Source organism: Myiozetetes cayanensis, unplaced genomic scaffold, assembly GCF_022539395.1.
Source record: "Myiozetetes cayanensis isolate MyiCay16 unplaced genomic scaffold, myiCay2020 scf1, whole genome shotgun sequence".
Classification (NCBI taxonomy): domain Eukaryota; kingdom Metazoa; phylum Chordata; class Aves; order Passeriformes; family Tyrannidae; genus Myiozetetes; species Myiozetetes cayanensis.
In genome coordinates this window covers 135,509,216-135,529,619 of record NW_026086604.1, presented here as the reverse complement: position 1 = coordinate 135,529,619, position 20,404 = coordinate 135,509,216, and the positions used below count along the sequence as shown (strand labels likewise).

Sequence of the window (20,404 nt, the reverse complement as noted above, 5' to 3'; positions counted from 1 at the left end):
CAGAAATTAACACACATTTTCTCCTCAGCATTAAGTCAGAAAGTTTAAATAGGCTTATCATTATAGCCTACACAGATGCACAAAATCAGGTTTTAAGTTCACTGAAGCAATGCTGTTTTCTTAACCATTGAGACTACTTGTAACTAGTTCTAGGTAACTCTTTCTGTTTATGCATACAGATCAGACCAAATGTTCCTAGACCTCAGTCTCTGCAATAAAGGTATTGACACCTAGAATACCAACAGCAGCATTTCCCAAACTCCTCCTGCTTCTGGCCTCCCTACCAACGACTTCTCAAGGTAAGCTGGTTTTCCTCATTATGAAAACACTTAAACACCAAAAAATCCCAGCTGAAAGGAGAAATAATTCTCAGCATCTTTTAGATCTGTATTTGTGCCTAAGCTCAAGTCACCTGAACAGTTCCACATATGAAGTCAAAGTGCTTTGCAAATGGCAAAGAGTGGATCTTATGGGAACTACAGTAAAGAACACTCTACTTAAGCAGACCGATAGGTGGGAGTCAATGGAGTAATAAAAAAAAAATTGTTTTAAAGTCTTCTGAGAGCAACACACAGAGATAACGTCTAAATGACATAGCATTGTGCAAAATTAGAGATATTATAATGCAAATTCTGCCTTTGAGCCTTCTGACTGCATGACCACTGACAAAAAAATTACTATTTCAAAAATTTCTTCCTCCCCACCTCTAACCCTGTAGGTTAGAAGAACAGTCCATCACAAAAGCAAAGAGGTACAACACCGTGACTAAGCTATTTAGTACCCTAAAAAGGTTAAAGGTTAGTCTGCACACACGTGCTACTGCAATCTGAACCATCAGTATCTCAAAACCTTTCCCTACTGTGTATTATTCTCTTTAAAGCTATGGAGGGAAAAAACAAAAAAAAAGGAAAACAGAGTAAGTTTCACACTCAAATAACAGCCTTCCAGGAGCTTGGCAGTTAGTCCTACATCATAAGCATCTTGCATGCTTAGAGCCAGGTAGAATGACTTACCATGGGGTTTGTCAAAGCAATACTCACAACATCACACAATTGTGATGCACATGCATAACAAGAACAAAAAAGACACCTACAGAAATAGACACATTTAATTTCCCTAAATATAAGCAGTATATCATAATTACTAGCCTGTACTCCTTAGTCACCAACAGCCTAAATATTTTTTTAGACACTGATTATGGAGTGGAATAGCTGTTTAATATTGTTGTATTAATCATTCTGTTAGTTTTTATTTATTTACTATATCCTTCTACTGAGATAAAATCATTAAAAATTCTTTATGTATTTCTGTAGGTTGCTCAACACAGACATATTAATTTCTACTATGAGACAAAATCATCTCCCTTTTTCAACAAAAAAACAAGATGAAAATTTACCAGATGGCCTGTTCGAACAGTTTGATATTAGTCCCTTCAAAATGTCAGAAAACACCAATGTGCTTAATTAGCTGAAATCCCATATAGCATGGATGCAGCAACACTGCACTTTGTTCAACATACTGAAGATATACATGGTGACTCTTAAATACTCCAGTGGTCTAAATACAGCACAACAGTGAACCTAATACTCATTTTCCAAACACGAGTAAGAGCCAACAACATACCTATTAAATCAGTAAAATATTTTAAAGCCAATTCTACCCAACCCACAAACAAACCCCTCAAATTCACCATGCAGAGTTTCAGACCCCACATGTTCTATCAGCTCAGCACATGCCCCCTCCATCTCACACTGTGCCCAGCCCCGAACTGAATCACCAAGCAAGCATCAGAGCAGCTGCAGCAGTCACACCCACCCGCAGCTGGCCCAGATAGCAGAAACACCTACTACACAGCAGTTGATTCACAAGGGGCCCCTGGGCCCCTCTGTGCTGAGCTGCAATCCTCCCAGACTGCACACCCCGGGGCCTCACCCAGGATCCTATCCAACCTGAGGCCGCAGCTGAACAAAAACTGACCACAGCTGCTCCAGCAATACCTACTGCCTCGGGTCACCAGGACTAGCCATGTGGGCAGTTACAGGGCCAACACAAATACATCCCCAGTGGTGCCCAGGACAATTACACAGTACAATTACAGGTGCAGGTTCACCACCCACACCTCCATTTTATTTTATGCATAATGCCGCTTTACGTTTGGATCTGTACCTGAACTTCAGGAATGAGCATATGAAAGCACTGCTGAACTCATGTTTGTTGCTGGGAAGCTTCCAAGACCAAAGTAAACATACTCTGGAGAACAAGAGTTTTAGGCACTTCATACAAGTTAAGGCTTTAAAGATTCTATGTAAACATGGAAACCATATTGCCAAATTACCTTTTTATACTGAGGCACCAAGGTTTTAGTATGTGGTTAAATCCATGCACAGCAGTAATCTAGGAATCTGACAACCGAGCCAAGCAAGCAGTGCCAGCTCAGGTTGCCTGGGAAAGTTGTAGAAGATCTTTAAAAGGCCACCAAGTTAAAATGTAAGCAGAAAGCGACCTGCAAGAAGAGGTCTACCTCTAAAAAGATGTGGGGGTTCTCCTGGCTTGAATGCCTTCACCTTTTTCCAAGCCTAACCCCAAGTCATTTTACAGTGACTGTGACTTGCAATCAGCTCTGAGATGCATGCCTGGCAAAGTAGATCACGAGAATCGCGTCCCAGAAACAGGACCAATAAGGTAGACAGCACACTACTGTTCCTCAAGACAGCCCCTTATAGCACTTCTCACCTTCTCCTCTTCCAGTTAGACATTCCTTATTGGTTCCACTTTCTTCAGGAAGAAGGGACAAAGACTTGTTTTTAAATTTCTTATTAACATATCTTAAGATTCAGCAATTGCAAATATATATCTTTGATGCACCACAGGGAAATTCATATTGTGCTATGAATACTCCAACTCAGTTACAGAACTCCCCATGGAAACGTTTACTGCATCATCAGGGTAAGTTTCCTCAGCTTAATCATTATTTTGAAAGCAGTTAAAGCTGGAAAGAGCTACTCCTAACTGGAAGATGGCCAAGAAAGGCATCAGCACTACACTTACATAAAGCAGTAATGCTGTGACTGTGTGAGCAAGCCTTCACTAACACTAATCCTAGTGATGAACAAGGCACAGTGCAGGTCAGAGTCAGGGTTAATATATCAAAGTTATCACCTAGTCTTTCAAACAATCACATCCTCCTTACTAACGCATGAAAATCACCAGAATGCACAAAGAGCAAGGTTCTGGGAACCAATTCAAAAACTGGGCTGTGACTTAATGCCTACTACAGATCTGAGACTCTGTCATGCCAAAACTCACTTCAAGTAGTTTCCAGATCCAAACTGCTGAATTCAAGACAGGTTGAACTGCTACAAGGGTTCAACACTGTGCTGAACTTGAAAAACAGATATAACATAGAGTGAAATAAGAATATTCCACTTTGCAACACAGTCAACTTTCTCTAATAATTATCACATTTAATTTATGTCTCATTTACACCACCTCAACTCTGAAATTACGACAAACTCATATTCTGAGTTACTTAAGGATCAGACTATTCTAATAAAATAACTGATAAAATCCCTATTAATATCCTAACTCCCATAACTATAATAAAAAGTGTCAGTGCAGATAATGTAAAGGAAGTTTACAAATGCTCACCAGCTGGAACTCAAAGGCAGTCCGCCCTTCAGTCCCTCCAGACGGAACAGGGATTTAGGAAGAAGAATCATCTTTTCTGTGCCCAGAAACCAGGCATGTGGAAAGAAACACTGAGCAGCAGAAAATCAAGGAAGTTCATTCCATTTGTGTCAACTTCATACATACTGTTCCATGAACCCATGTTCCAACTCTTAGCTATCATGCAATCAAATCCATTAAACTAGACGAAATATCAGAACCTGAACTTCCTCAATAGAACCAATACTACCCAACTGACAGACACGAACCAGTTGTTAACAGAGAAAACAACAAGATAGTTTATGGTGATGATATTTTATGGAGATAACTGATTAAGACTACTTTAAACAGTGAAAACTTATCTAAAACTTATCTAAAATAAACCTAAATTAAAATGTCTGAAGCGTATTTCAACTGGTTTTTTTAGTTCAGTGCAGATATTTGTCCAGAACACTTTCTAAAGTACTGCATATGGAAATAAATAAAGCAGCATAACAGGAGCACAATACTCAATGTCCCAGCCTATCGTGGCCATTTTGATTTGCCACATGTAAAAGTAGTAAGACAAATCGTAATTTTTGTTCACTGCATTTTTATGTGGCCTGCTGTATTGAAATAAATATGGTTGTCTTCCACAGGCAACCAAAAGCACAAAAACTTGCCATCCTCCTAGCAGAGCAGTGGCCTCAGAGAATACACCAACTGCGCAGTAACGTTTTCCAGAAGTTCATAACATACTAAGTTGAATGCACAATGCTCTGCCAAAAGAAAGAAAATCTAGCCTGATCACTGTACTGCCCAAATGCCCAATTACATACTCATTATGCCCCCCCAAATAAATGTTTTATACCAGTCAACAAGTAGCTCTATTGAGCATAAAAGCTTACAAAGCCTCATTTCATTCTCTGCCCTCCTCTCCTGCCACACTGCCCATCCAGGACAGCAGTCTCTGTTTTTTGCAATATCCAATTCACAGGGTAATCATTACAATATAAAGAAGTTTTCATATTTTTTTTTCCAAGTTGCCATTCGCTGAAAATTTAATGAAAATTAGCCAAAACCATTACTGCAAACAGACCAAGACTCGTACGTACACGGAGTTGCACAAACAACCAATAAGGGATGGAAATGATACTGTAAGCATACACATACAGTTTTATTTCTAAAAGAATTTTTCTTCTAAAATGGCAATAAGAAAATGACACCTTCAGAAGGAAGTCAGGAGCAGTGAACCAGTGAAAGTTGAGGACTTGTATTGTTTTACTAATGCAATACTCAACAAATGCCAAGATACTCCAGATTATTGAAATTAAAAAGAAAATTAAATCTTACGCCCTGCATAATGTACAGTATTTTATTATTTTGTTGTCTCCTGTTTACATTTTTATTTTTAATTAAATCTACTCAATTTATTTCAGAAACTGAAGTTTAATTTTAGGGTAAACAGACCAAACTGCTCTAGAAAGAAAACCAGTTATCCTGCCCATCAAAAAGGAAAGCAAAAGGTAATAAAATGTTAAAAAGTTAAATTCAAACTTCTGAGTTCTCACATAATTCAGGGGACTTACTGCTCCAGCAGCTAACAGGCAGACTGTTTTCCTAGGATTGCACTTCAGTCTAAATGCATATAATAGCTTGGGTTGTCCTCACTGCTGGAGCAGATATAAACCTATTTTCTCTAACCATCCTCTTCTCGTTTGCTCCTTTCCTTGTTACAGTTACAACTAAGAAACTAAATAAATTTGGGGTTGTTTTCTTCCTCCCCCAAGTCCACCTCCCAGCAGCAATGAGAAATCATTTTTCAACTTACACATAACTTTGAAAATTATCAGGTTCACTAACAAGGTCCACTGAATCCACTAAGTTTCTGTATGATCCAATATTCAAATGTCCCAAATCATACCATTCAAAAAAGCCTAAGGGATGAAACATGCAATTCCACTACACTCTAGACAGAATCCCTACCAACTTCCTTCTTCAAAGAAAACCAGTATATTGTCAGTTTTCTTGATATCTCAACTACTGAAATAACAATAAGCCAAAGACTGGACCAATAATTTTACCATCACCTGTATAAAACATTTATTCTTGATTTCTGAAGTGGAGTAAGCAGTATCACATGAAAGAATTTGCCTTTCTCATGAATTAAGGCAAACTCCAACCAGCTTCTAAACACTTATGATAAGACTCAAAGGTTAGTAAAGTAGATACTTCTAAACAAACTTTGACCTAGAAGGTGGCTTTACGTGAAATTGATAACTACAGGAGAACAACAAATTCTTCAGATTTACATTTGCGACTTCCTCCCTTTAGGGGACCACAGGTTCAGGGCAACTAATAAATTAAAAAAATGCTGGCAACCCTCAACACTGCTGAACACTTAGTAAAGCACCCACTTCATTTGAGATCAACTGACTTGAAAAAAGCAGCCTAAGCAATTTTACCCCTGGAAAATGTATTTCAGCAATATAAGAGCCATATTGCTAACACTCAGAAGACTTCAGTGTGTTAAATAAAACCCAAACTCCCTGTTCAGCATCACTCATGGCAATCAATTTTAAAGTCTTTTTAAACTTGCAACACTAATTACCATTACTATGCCTGTATGAGGTGAAGCAGGACATTCTTCTGAAAAGAAAACAAAGGTAGGTTGAGAATAAAGTCAAACTCTGCTTTTATTCTGGACTGTAGCTCATAAAACATTTACATCTCTAATATGGTGTCAGAGACTTCTCAAGAGAGGTTCTTCTCACCTCAAGTAACAGCTTCATGCAGAAAGAGGCTTTTAAATTATGACACGCAAAAAACAGACGTGTTGAACTGACAGCTTGAATCCTTAACATGAACCAATAACGATGTCACCCGAACTCCAGGCTGGATCAGCACAGCAAGTGGGCAACACATTGAAATGTCCCCCTTTCAAGCCAGCCCCAGCAACACACCACAAACCCAAATGACCAGCCCGCCCATGAACATACTGTAATACAGCACTCAGAGATTCAAGCTCAGTAATGCAAGTCTAACAGCAGCACAACAACACACCATCCTGCCTCTGGCAACAACACTTCCACAAACCTGATGAACTAAAAGTGAGCAGAAGATTGTCTGCTACTGGTTCATGCCTCAGACTGGTCTGATACCTCTGCAAAAGGTAACCACTGCATAAATAACAGCAAGAAAGCTGTGAACAGGATTTCAGGATTTTACTTGAGTGACAACTAACTAAACATCTGATAAGAAGCAGTTACCACAAAGACAGAGAACAGTGTGCATGTTAAAAGTATATTCAGTGCACATCACAAAAAAACATTTCACTTCTGACAGATCCCCTGAATCTCTATTTCTGTAATCACTGATACATATTAAATAGTATAGATAATTCCAAATTTAAAGTTTCTTCCTCTCAAAAGCCAAGAAAAAGAAAAACCAGAGAACTCAAGACATTTCTAAAAATATATTAGTCATCTGGGGCAACAAGCATATGCTCAAATGATTTCTGAAAATTAGGCTCAAGGGATACTAAAACTGCATAAACAAATCCCTTAATGGGATCACAATTTTTACTTGTTCTTCAAGGAGTTTCCTAAAGAACACAAAAAATTGGAAGAATCACTGATGTCTAACACCACACACCTCAGATGGAAGTTACTCAAGTGCAGACAATTTGTAAGCACTGGGTATTCCAGTATTTTAAGATTACAAACAGTACAGTAATTCACTATGAAAGACTGATATAGCTTAACCTAGTCACCACAGACTGCAGTTTTATTGAAGTCAGGGGTTATGCAAAACAATTTCTGCTTACAAAGGAGAAAAAAAAAAGCAGTGGCCTGAACAAAGCTCAGAGACTACTTCTTCTTTTCTATACATCCACAGCACCAAATTAGTACTCCCACTCAAAAGCTCCAAACAATTAAGCAAGATATGACAACTTAATCTCCCTGACAAAATCCTCTGAGCAAAAACAAGATTAAGTAAGAACAAGGCCATGCAGTTTAGCAACTCTTAATTTTCTTCCAATGTTTTGAGTAGAGCTTCTTAAAGAGAAAGAACTTTAAGCAGAAGACTGTGAATGCAATACTGCTTCCAAAGGAACTTGCACTCAAAGTTTCCATTGCTCAGTTCAAAATAAGGAAGATGAAGCTGCAGGCTTTTATGACACAGGGAGTGCTATGCAGTGACAAATGCTTGCAACCTTCATCCCATCTTAAAAGTTTTCTTCATCTCAGTTGAGCATGCTCCACTCAGAATGAGCAATTCAACAAGTACATGTTGTTGTAGAAATCTAAAAAGGGGGTCTCTGTTACAAAACATTACTGCAATCCTGCAAAAAGGTTAGTCATAGAAATAACTAACACACTTAAATCCTTAATAAAAAGGTTGTGGCAGAATTAATGTCTAAGCACATTAAAAAATAGGCAAGAGCAAAAAAGGCACTTTATATCTCCCTTCTTAAATGCGTCTTAAGAATAGTACCTAAGTCAGATTATCTCAAATTTGTATCTCAAGATCAAATACAATAGAAGAACCAACCTACACTTGAATACCAGATCATTCCTTAATAATATGCTATTAATATTTGTCATATGAAGAGAACTTGGCTTTTTTTCTAAGACTACAGCAACGTCTGTGTCTCAATAAAACAGAAAAAGTACTATTTCACCTAAAATCTGAATATTGACTGATCTGCTCATATAGAATTCTAGAATATTTCTGTTTTCAGCATGATTTTTTTCCCCTGGACATGTTATTTCTTCACCATAAGTGAGCAAGCTAACTAGAAATTATTTACAATTAAAAGAAGCTCAATAAACTTTTAGATAACTTGAGAAATTATTAGGCTTAGACATACTACATTTCAGTTCTGGACGTGTTATGCCACCTATGTATTTATTACAGTATAGATATACAAATATAAGGATTTTAATTTCCTGCTTACCTAATTTTCCACTGAGAGTTGTTTTTGAAAACAAGATACACTGGTAACACTCAAAAAAATGAAAATAAAACAAACAAACAAACAAACAACAATGCAAATCAATTTCTGTCGCACAGAAGCTGATCATTAAAGTAAAGTAACTCTGGCCCAGAGCTCAGGGTGTAAGCGGAGCCAGCAAGGATTGACCTAAGAATTAATATATATAGTGTTGTGGTTTCAATAAAACGGATTCATAGCTTTATTTCAGGCTGGCCCATCTCAGCTTAACAAAGCTTAGCTCAGCTTAACAAAGGTATTGTGCAACACAGCTTTCAAGTATTGAAAGCACAACAGGTGACAACACAATTTATCTGTCTTCCCATTAAGTAATTCTTAAACACACACATAAAATTCAACTGGAATCTCTTCTTTCTGGAATCTCTCTTCTTTCCTGGAATCTCCTTACTACAAGAAAATATGCCTCTTCACAAAAGCTAAAGTTATGTTTACAAACTCAAAATCTATTTTACAATTGTTTGATTGCCTAAGTGTCTCACTTTATTTCCCTAGTTAAGTAAACACTCTCAAAAGGACGATACAAAAACTGCAACCATTACTGTAGGCAGTGTTTTGCCAGTAAAAAGAGGTGAATTTTACACATCTTGAAGAGGATCATATTATTACTTCTCTTAAAGCAAGAAGAAATAGCATTCTTTCAAAAGAACCGAGGGGCTTTAAAAATTAAGGCTGTTAATCTGTTCATCTGTCAGCAGGTGTCTGAAGGAGGAAACTACTCGAACGACTTCCCTAGATGAGATCTGAGCTCCTGCCAACATTACTCAAGAGGGACTGCTGACATGAACACACCAGCATCCAGAAGAATATAATTACATGAAATAACAGCAGAAAATAGGAAAAGCATGTTATCTAATTTGTACTGCAGAGTTTACACACAAGTGTGTGTTATTATTACAGGCCTTAGTAAAAAAACTTGTTTGTGGTTTTTCCACGTTGGGGAGTGAATAGGTATGTTTGAAACATAAGAAATGAGGTAAGCAGGACAGATCATAATTTTTCTTTCTCTGTTTTTGCCATTGGAAGATATGAATAATTGATAACTCTGCTACTCTCACAAACTCAGTGACAAATCTACCTAGAAAAGCACGGAGGAAGTCTGTTGCTTTGGAGGACATAAAACAGTTTAATATTTAGGAAATCTAAGAAACCAAGGGAGAGGAACAGCTCTGTGTAACTGGCATGGAGCTGTAAATCTGCTTCTTAAAAATCTTTTCAGAAATCTGACATGCCTAAATATATACAGCAGGTCACAGAAATTAGTCAACATGTATCAGAAAAATAATGATAAAAGTTTAGACAGAATAAAGACCTCCTTAAGATTTCTGTGGCCCCTCAGACACGTGGAATTTATCTCATTTAGCTCTGAAAACTAATTGTTCGTATTTCTCACTGCCTTTTCTTTGTCATGAAGCATTTCAATACTGTATTACATCTCTTTTCTTGAGTGATGACAGGAGCATATTAGCATTTTTATCATATCTCTGCTGTAGAAACAAAACAAGTTATGTTTTAAAACTGGGACAGAAAAAATTATGACATTGAACTCTGACATATTGTTCCTTTGCAACTCTCCTCTGTAACAGTAGTCACAGTAAGGAACAGATGATTATCCCAAAGTACTACAGGGCCTAATCAGAGGTCTTTAGGCCCCTTGTTATCCATTAATTTCCAGCACAATAACATTGCTGCATTCATTGAAACCTAAGTCAAAGCCACAAAAGCTGAACAGACAGATCTTAACCCATCTGATAAAAAAAGTGAAGTCTCTTGTCAGTCATCTGCTCAAAAATTTATCTCCCTTGCCCATGACTCAGAGGACACACTTTCCAGCTGGATACACCAAGGGGGGCCTCATCAATGTCTGTGTCTGAGTGAAGGGTGTCCAGAGGACGGAGCCAGGATCTTCTCAGTAGTGCCAAGCAACGGGACAAGAGGCAAAGGGCAGAAACACGCACAGGAAGTTCGCCCTGAACATGAGGAAGAACAACTTTACTGTGCAGTGACTGCACACTGGAACAGGTTGCTCAGAGAGGCCGTGGACTCTCCCTCACTGGAGAGATTCAAGAACCATCTGGACACAATCCTGTGCCATGTGCTCTAGGATGACCGTGCTTGAGCAGGGACACTGGACCAGACAACCCACTGTGGTCGCTTCCAACCTGACCCATTCTGTGATTATATGTGAATACCACTCCACAAGTCAACTTCCAGTCAGCAAGGAAGCACAATCTGTGCCTTAAAACATCCATCTCGCTTCATGAGCTTGAAAGTAGGGAGAAAAAGGAAACACTGCCAAGAGGAAAAGGAAGGATGCAAAACTATGTAGGAGAATTCCTGGCTATTTCACTGTTTGTTTTCTTTGTCTGCTGTTGAAGCTCTGAGAAAAAAAAATTCCACTGTAGGAAAATAAGTGAAAATCAGATTCAAGAGATGTCTTTGAATAATTTAGGAAGTGTTTAAAATTTACAGGATCAGCAATTTATTTTAGAAGTTTACACTTCAAAAATTGATGCAATTTTTTTTCCCTATATATTCATTGCCACAGACTTTCCACTTATTACAGATCAATGAATTTCAAAGTACTGTTTCACAAAGCAACACTTCCAACAAAAATGTCAATAAATAAAAATTTTAGCCTACGGTACAATTCTAAGATTACTTCCTGTACATATAACTGCAGGCAGAAAGCTCTGATTTCAGGAAAGGGATAAAATATTTGGGAAAAAATTTGGTAAGCCACAAGTGTTCTGATTAATATTTTTCAATAGGCTAAAGTATTGAAGAGATACAGGTTCATGTCAAAATCTAGACATGAATTCCCTGGATGATTAGGCTTGTGCCATCAAAGGAAAACCACACCACTTTAGTAGGAAAACAAACCTGCATGTGTAAAACAAGAAAAGCAGCACAGAAATAAACAGCATCCTTATACTACTAGCCATATCATTAGCATAAAGCACCAGCTAGAGGACTTACAGTTTTTTTAGGGGAGCTGTGCTGTTAAAAGCTAGGAAGTCTTTAAAGGTTTTCAAGAAAGAAAACAGAATCTTCTAATAATGAAGTTACAGCAGGGAACACCTGTAGTGAAGTGTAAGAAAGTCTCGTGACCCCTTCGTAATTCAAGAGAAAACATTAAGTATCAATCTTACTCCAAATATAAAGAAATGCTTCTCTCTTTTTTAAAGTGCTACATTTAAATCCAGAAAGGGTTTATTTTTATACTACAACAAACTGTTGATAAAACATAAGCATTACTGTTGAGAGCTGCCTTTCACTGCCAGTACAATTTTTTCTTACTGAAGAACTACATAAGGAAAGATGTCTCTGTACCTCATGACATTTTTTTTCTGGAAGTGCCAACAAAATTGCATAAAAGCCAGACTTTGTAAACAAACGTAGTTAACATTGGAAGTTGGGTGCCATTAAATTACTGTTTTCTACAGCAAAGTTATTACAGCATCACCTCCTCTCTCAGTCAAAAGAGAGGCAGAGCTTTCTCTTCCAAGTTCTGCATAGCTTTGATGATACTTGGCTTACTCAATACTTTATATTGAATAGGTAGAAATGGTTGGGAAAACAAAGGTAAATTGTCAATAAGAAGTATTTCTCTTAGCAAGCAGCCGTGTCCCAAACTGTGGTCAAGGAACTAATTCTAATCGGGGGACTATTAGAGAACACAGAGCAAACCCAGTAAAAAAAAGCTACTTTACAAGTAACTATCTTTACTACAGCCTAGAAGCAGGCAGCTCATCAGAAACTTAAGAGGTTTTATTACTTCTTTTTGCCTTCAGAAAAGCACCCAAAAAGTTTAGTAAGCTGTATATTCCATTTCTGCAAAGACAGAGGCAAGGAGCATACAGTAAGAAAGCACGATGCTAAGTAGAAACCATTCCTTATGATTAGCTTATGTACCAAAGACAAGCAAATTTACCAAATATTGTATTATAGTCACTGTTTTCCCCTTTCCAACACATAAAATAAGCTTACACACAAAAGCTTACAATGTCTAACAGGTAGACTAACATGAACATATTACACTTACAATCCAAGAATATGAGTTCTTAAAACTAAGATACATATTTGCTTAAACAAATCAACTATAAATGGAAACCTTCAGAGGACCTATTTACAGATCTGCATTGTGTACATCCACAAGTAAAAAAGTAACTTAAAATTCTCAATGTCAAAGTCCTAATAGCAATAGATTTGGGGAAGTAGCTACATCAACAGGTGACAAACAGCACTGCTTATTAACATTTGATGCAGCTTCCATTTCAGATCAAGTCTCCTACTAATACACCTTTACTCTAGCAACCTACACCAGATACTTGAACTTCATCAAGAGAAACACAGGACTCCATCCACTTAAATGCAGGAAGACTTAGCATTTAATACCATTATATTAATATCACAATTCTTACCTAATACCAGTAATACAAAACTAGGAGTTTAAATCTTCCATTCTGTGCCATTTAAAAATAAGCTTTGCAGCTACTTTTTAAAAGCAATTTTGAATATTAACATTCTAAACTTCTATATTTTAAAAGTACATACACAAGTCACACACTTTTCAATTTATATTCTATTAAAGATCCTCACAACAGACTAACACCAAAAAAAATAGTTATACAACTGATCCAGCAAAAACTCACTTCAGAAATATCACCAAATATGCTGAGTAAATGGAAAGTTACTTTCTATTTAAAACTTCTAAACTCTGAAAGCAAATTTAAAATTAAACCCATGGTCTGAATGTACTAGTCAGACTTGAAAGAAAGCTTTTATCAACATCAAAAAACAAAAACCTACTTTTAGCAATTTTTTTTTTAATCCAGAGAAAAGCTTCTAAAATGTGAATGGTCCTGGAAGCAATTCCATTTCTCTTAAAAAACAAACCTACGACCAAACCCCACCTCCTTTAGAGCCATCCTAACAGCCAACACTCAAGGAACAGGGAAGTCAATCACTTCTTCTGCACTTGGGTGTTGGGGGGTGTTCAAAGCAGATGAGAGAGCTTACTCTCCTTTGTCATCAGACTTCTCTCATGCCAGCTTTACCTGTACAGTTACAGTGAGGGAACAGTTTTTGGAGTAATTAATAATTACCTAAACAGCAGTTAACACTAACTACACAGATAGAATCTATTCCACCTTCTTCCTCAACTCTTTGCTACATTTCATTACTTTGACTTGCCTGTTTCCACCCACCCTGTAACTTCCCCTTTACAATGCAGGCAGCTTCCATGCTCTTGTTCCTGCCCTAACACCCCATTTATTTCTGACTGCTGGTCAATGATCACACTCATTTAACCAGGAGTTAACCTCCTGTCCTCCTCTACTGACAGTTTCTAACACAGAAACCTAACTCAGCTCTCTGTTTAGGGCTGTTTGCTGTCCCTTTGCTATGAGGACTCTGAACTCCTTCAGGAATCACCAGAAACAAAGCAAGCCAACACTTCATGAAAGAAGCTTCCCTCACTTCTTCAATAAAAATAGGAACTCGTTATTTAAAGTATTCCATTCAGTCTCTAATAGCAGTAGGATGTTTAATCTTAGAAGTGTATTACAGTCATTAACAGTGGTCACTGACAGTATTCTTAACTGACAATTAAAAAAAAAAAAAAACCAACCAAAAATGCAAAAGCTTCAGTTATACTTTGGAATTTAAGCATCACAAGTTATAAGCAAATTTCATGAAAGTAGCCTACACAGCACAACAGCATACAATCCAGCAAACATTTCATGCTATGTACACTAACACTCTCTGCTTGTTATTTTAAACAATTCAGTAAGATCATGGCATGAAACAAAGTTTTAAAGTCTCTTAAACATAAATATAGTGAAACACACAGTATTTTCTTCACAATAAGACACAACTGAATACAGGTAACTTAACTGTACTAAACTTTTTTGCTTCAAGTTCTACTGTGTGTCTTAGTGGGTCATTCTGCTCCATACATTTAATTGGAAAGAAACACCCTTTTCCCTTTTTTTTCACTAGAGTTGCATCTTGCATTTTTATTCCTAAATTATATATATATTTTACAGTATTTTCAAAGGTACTCTACTATCTGGACTCTTTGTTTTCTTTCCTGTACGCCAGTATCTCCCCATTTATGCATATAAGTCGACCTACAATGTTCATCCATCCATCCTCAAGCATGAGAACCCTCAAATCTTTGTATTTCCCTTTTTCTTTAATGGAAACATTTCTTCCACATCTACAAGGCCCTCCATAGTCCTATTCCCCACAAACAATGCTGGCTTTAAGTCCCTATTTGTTACTGTTTAGAAACTTCACACTTGAGTTGGTCTCACAAGATCCCCTAATCTCTTCAAACCCCACACTTGCCTATAGCAGCTGACCTATAAATACAAGATGCGCTGAGGGGGGGAGCTGTTCATTATGTTTTAAACACTTGAACACAGAGACAATGTCCCCAAGCACAAGGACCTGAAAGCAAGAACTAAGTTAAGGCAGTTTTTCGATATGCTGGATGTACAAGTACTCTTAGGAAACAAGGGATGTGATAAAAACTTACAAGTACTTCACTGTGTTTAGGCCAAGATAAACCTGGAAGTCTCTCTCCAGAGAATGACTGTCTCTGCGTGCAGTCTCTTTCCACAGAAACTGTGCAGTAAGCAACTTTGAAACATGCTTTGTTTGCACTGTAGCAGTATGGAGGGCTTACCCATAACATGTTTTAAAACCTTAACTGAATTTCTTACCATGGGTTACAGTTCTACAAACACAAAAGTTTCTGACGTGTATTTCAAAAACAAGCTGTGACAACAAATACCTTTATACAGGTACCAAAGATACTAATAACTCAAAAATGGTAGAATCACCTCCTGTTAATTTTCAATCAATTTAATTATAGTTGTTATATTTCAAATGTGTACACTTCAATCTTGAAATGACACTTAGCCGGTTGTCTTTACCACAGTAAAGTGAACCACTCATGACTAAATCTGCATGTTACACCTCTGAACCTTCTTGTTTCACTTCAGAGCAAAAATCACAAAGAGATACAGAGAAATGCTCTCTTAACGTTGACTTGAGAGGGAGAGATCAGGTTAAATTGGCTTTATGTTCAGTATTAATACTGTGGAATTTGTTTTCTGAGGTGTGAGAGAAAAAGAGATTGTTTGCTTGGGGCTATAATGCAGTTTTGGGAAATAAATACTAGAGATGTTTCAGTGGTTTGTTTTTTTAAGTTCAGCTTGATCATAAGGCAGTAACATCTTTGTAGTAGTTTCAAATCAAGCATCACGGATTTTAAAATAATGCATGGCAATTACAAAAAATAAAAAACCACACAACTTTTTTCTTTCCCTCAGAATGTAAAAAGCAAACAAGTCCGAAGACTACAGTAGCATCAAAGCAAATCAATACTCTTCAGTCATACTAGAGCTTAGATGAAAAATGTTAGCACTTTAGTATTTATCTTTTTCCCCTCCGCTATATGTCTGTAATTGTAAAACTAAGTGACTACTATAGCAGTAACAGCACTTCAGTGTAATTCAACAGACAGAGAACACAGTAAATTATTTTGTCTTTTGCAGATTATACCACAGCACTTCACTTACATTGTAACACCTACCTTCAATTCACACTGACAGAAATATTCAGTAAATCAAAGACAAAATAATATCCTGCTGCCCACATCTGCTCAGCTTTGGTTTGCTATGTACAATACACAGGATTTAGGGCAACTTTGGTTGGTTGGAATATATTTTCCAGCATCCACACTAACCTTACTAACAACACACAAAAAATACTACTTATTTCCATTAAACAGTACAAACATTTAACTTTTAAAATCAGTAATTTCCCTCAGACTGTTGAAGACTACTTCCTTCTTCCACTCTGTTAACACATGATGTGCAAACGACTGCTTTCAGATCAGAATAAATGAAACTTTCCCCTGTGTTAGCAGCCAGGAGAAGGTACAGTGGAATAGTTTTCCTTCCATTTACAAAATTACAAATAATTTGTTTTCCTTCATCCTTACTGTGCACATCCACGCTCCAGATCATTCCCCAACTATTAAATCCAGCTGGACTCAGTAAGAACTTCAAAATGTCTTTCCTATCTTAAAAACAATCCCATCACACAAAGAAGCAAATACACTCCCCACATAGAGCCTCATCCTCCAGATGTTTTCATATATGCATAACTCCACTAAATGTAGCTCAGCTGAAGCAGAAAAAATTACTGACTGTAGCAAAACTAAGAAGAATTGCAAAAGCATATAGGACGAATATCTCTGAACAGGTGAACAGGAAATAAAAGAGGACATCTCTGTATCCCAAAAGTAGCAGAGAATAGCAGCCTATGGGCATTGCACATGCATTTAATACTGAGATTACACTTTCACTTATGATCAGATATAATGAAAATCAGTGTACTAACAGAAGATACATATTTTTATAATCCATCTACACACTTCTATGACATTATCAGTGGTCTACAGAGCCTCTGCACTAAGCCAAAGAATGAAAAACAAATAGGAATTGTAAGAACAATTGGGTACCATAAACACATTTGTGGTGTGGAACTCATATTTTCTAAAAAATATTTTTAAGTATTTATTTTATTATAACTATTATGTCAGGTGAAACTAGTGCAGCAATAAATGTACCTGTATATCAACTGTATATCTGTATATACAATTTGTTAGCTTTATACAGAAAAAAAGCACTGATTTAAAGCTGCAAGTTCTCTACTTGAATACTCCATAACTTAATTCAGAGAGCAAATGCCAGAACAGAGAACACTTTTCCAAATTCAAACAGTAACTGTAATTTTCTAAACTACAACTGTTTGTTATCTTAATACTATTTATTACATGGAAAACCCTACTCTTTCCTTTCTCTAGGAAGTAAGGATACAAAAGAGTATCAGTTAAAAAATACTGGGGCTATAACTACTGTCTTATGCAAAAACACAGAAGGAAGACTTGACTGTGAACAGACTCCTTCAAGCTTCTGTTGAGAAAGGCTCTAGTATGTGCTAGCTTTGATTACCATCTTCTGATTATTAAGAGTTCTATAAAGCAGCTAAACATAAAGATGCTTTTTTTCATTTCTGATGGTGTTTAGTCTATGAAACATGTACCTACACAGTTCACATCCCAATACACAAAATCATTAAAATATATCCAAAACAGTCTATATTTATTGCTAATAAAAAATCCAGAAAATTATTTCATGTTATCAAATGTTGTAGTATGTCTAAAGTAAATGAGACATACCAGTTTTAAAGAAAAGTTTATTTAACCTTTGGGGTTGTAAAGAACACTATCCTACCTGTAAAAATCAGAAAATTAATGGATTTTGCAATGCCTAAATGAAGCACTTTGACTTCACTGCAGTCTTCCAAGCACAGTACAAGGCACATTTAGAGTAAGACTCATCAATTTAGTGATAATGGCTAAATTTTAATAAGAATGAGAAATTAGTAATTGGTTAAATAAAGGTTTGTTAAAGGTAACTCACCACCATCCCTCTCTCTAACTCTGTGAGTATGCACACTTTTTGCTTTACTGTGCCCTGTGTTGTCACCATATTTGTTTTCAGGGCTGTCAGAGCGTCGCAGCATCTTATTTGGTGGTGAAGGATCTGTGGTGTCTCGCATCTTGTCATGACGGTGATCACCACCACTGGGGTGACTCTTGGATGAGTACTTAAGAGGCTGTAACAAATCACAAGAAAAGAGACATTTACATTAGATATGAAGTTTCTGGACTGATGTTAAAATGTTATTTCTAAATTTTACATCTCTTTCAAAAACGTTTAAAAGTTAATTAATTTTCATCTCCCATTAAAAAAATAAAAATTAGCATCTTCCTAATTTTAATTACCTACAATAAAGCAACAAGTTCTGTAATTAGAACTCAAGCCATTTTCTCCCACTATCATATCCAACATAACACTTGCTGTTAAGAAAAACCTAGTTTCTCTGTCTTTTCACTGATAGACAACACACTTTCAGCAGTAAATAGGCCACAGTTCTTCTGCACTTTTGAGAAAAGGACAAGTCTCTACTTTACACTAAACATACAAACAGAAAGCTACACTGAATCAGTGTAAACTTTGAATATGTCCTCCATACTCTTGACAAGACCACTTGGTTTAACCGTTACCTTGAAATTCTATGGCTTTTTTTGAATACTTTCAACCCCCTCTCAACATATGTAATTTAAAAAAAAAATAATTCTGGAGGGCCAAAACATGCGATGTAATGACTAATTTTTAAGTATTTACCAAAAATTACATGTTCTGTCTCACTTTGACCTGCTTGGTTTTGCAGTGAGAGCTCCTGAATGGCCAAGTGTTTACACCTACATGAGCTGTCACTGACAGCTGCCTTGGACTGCTGAACTGCACTTCACAGCCATACAAGTACAAGGGAATACAATGAAACAGGCCAATTCTGAACCTAAGGAGAGTAGTACCTCAACATACAGCTCTCCACAGATTCACACACCTACAACTGGTCTTTTAGTGGACACAGCAAAGAAAAAAGTTATCTATCATACAGAAATTGAGATTATTGTCAGAAACCCGAGGATTTTATGGCTTCTGAACATGGCTAGCAGCTGGCAACTGCAGAAATTAAGCCTTACTGGCAACCCCAAGTTGTTCAGGGTCTAAACCCATGCCCTGCTCAGGTTACAGCCCACAGCAGCAGTTTTAGGGAGAAGAAAGGACTTTGGGCAGGGGGGCTCAGAATGGGGTGGGGGGCAAGAACAAGACACCTTTTGTTTTTAGAAGGAAAACACTCACCTCCCCCTGGTTCTCCGCTCCGCCGCAGGTGACCCCGGCCCGCTCCCCCGCCCCTCGCACCTCCCCAGCTCCCAGGACCGGGCCCCACACGGCTCGCACTAGGCCGCTGTTGCTCGCCCCGGCCCCGCAGGCCTGTGCCGAGCACCGGAGCCCCGTTCCCCGCTCCGCGGCCGCCTCCCCGACCCGCGGCCCCGGGAGCGCCGCCGGGGACCGGGCAGGGCCGGCCGCGGCCTAAGGTGGCCGCCGGAGCCTCCGCCGGAGTAGCTCCCCCCCGCCCCCCTGCTCCTCCTTCCGGCCCAGCGGTACCTGGTAGGGCTGCGAGTCCCCCCTGCGGTCGTGACAGCTGAGGAGAGAGCGAGAGAAAGAGAGAGGCGTTAGCGAGCGCCCGTTACCGGCCCCGCGGCCGGGCCGAACATGGCGGAGGGGGCGGCCTCGCGGGGCCGGGGGATTTACCCATCACTGAGTCTCTGCTGTTTCCTCGCATACATTACCATCAATGCCCGGCCTGTGTGTGTGAGGGTGAGGGGACCAGGAGGGCACGGCCGCGGCCGGGCCACAGGCGCCGAGGGGGGAGGCGGGGGCGGCAGCGCTCCGGGGGCAGGGACGGGGGAGGGGGCGGCTCGGGCAGCTCGGCTGGAGCGGCGCTCACGGGCCCATCGCCTCGAGAGGGGAGACGCCGGCAGCTCGGCCCCGCGCGCGCTGAGACACACCGGGAGCACCGGGAGCACCGGGAGCACCGACTCGGCCGCCGCCTCCCCCCGCCGCGCCCGCCGCCGCCGCTCCAACTACATCCGGGGAACTCGGGCGACGCCGCGCTCGGTCAACGTCGGCTCTTTCCGGCTCTTTCCGACGCGCTCCGTCCCCTCTGTCCCCTTTGCTCTCGGGCGACTCTGCCTTCGGCAAACATCGGCTGCGTCCGCCGCGTCCGACGCCCCTCAGTCCCTCCCTCCGG

The 20,404-nt window shown here is 38.8% G+C and overlaps 1 protein-coding gene across 1 annotated transcript in view; it reads right to left on the bottom strand.

The window, feature by feature from the left end:
- The window catches only part of WAC (WW domain containing adaptor with coiled-coil), a 57,711-nt gene extending 37,371 nt beyond the window's left edge, over window positions 1-20,340 (bottom strand). The window contains exons 1-3 of the mRNA XM_050333352.1: window positions 19,906-20,340; window positions 19,759-19,795; window positions 18,163-18,358 (exon numbers count right to left, since the gene is read on the bottom strand). Coding sequence (XP_050189309.1) covers window positions 18,163-18,358; window positions 19,759-19,795; window positions 19,906-19,946 — 274 coding nt within the window. The 5' untranslated portion in view covers window positions 19,947-20,340. The remainder of the gene's footprint in view (window positions 1-18,162; window positions 18,359-19,758; window positions 19,796-19,905) is intronic.
- Between the last annotated feature and the right edge of the window lie 64 nt (window positions 20,341-20,404).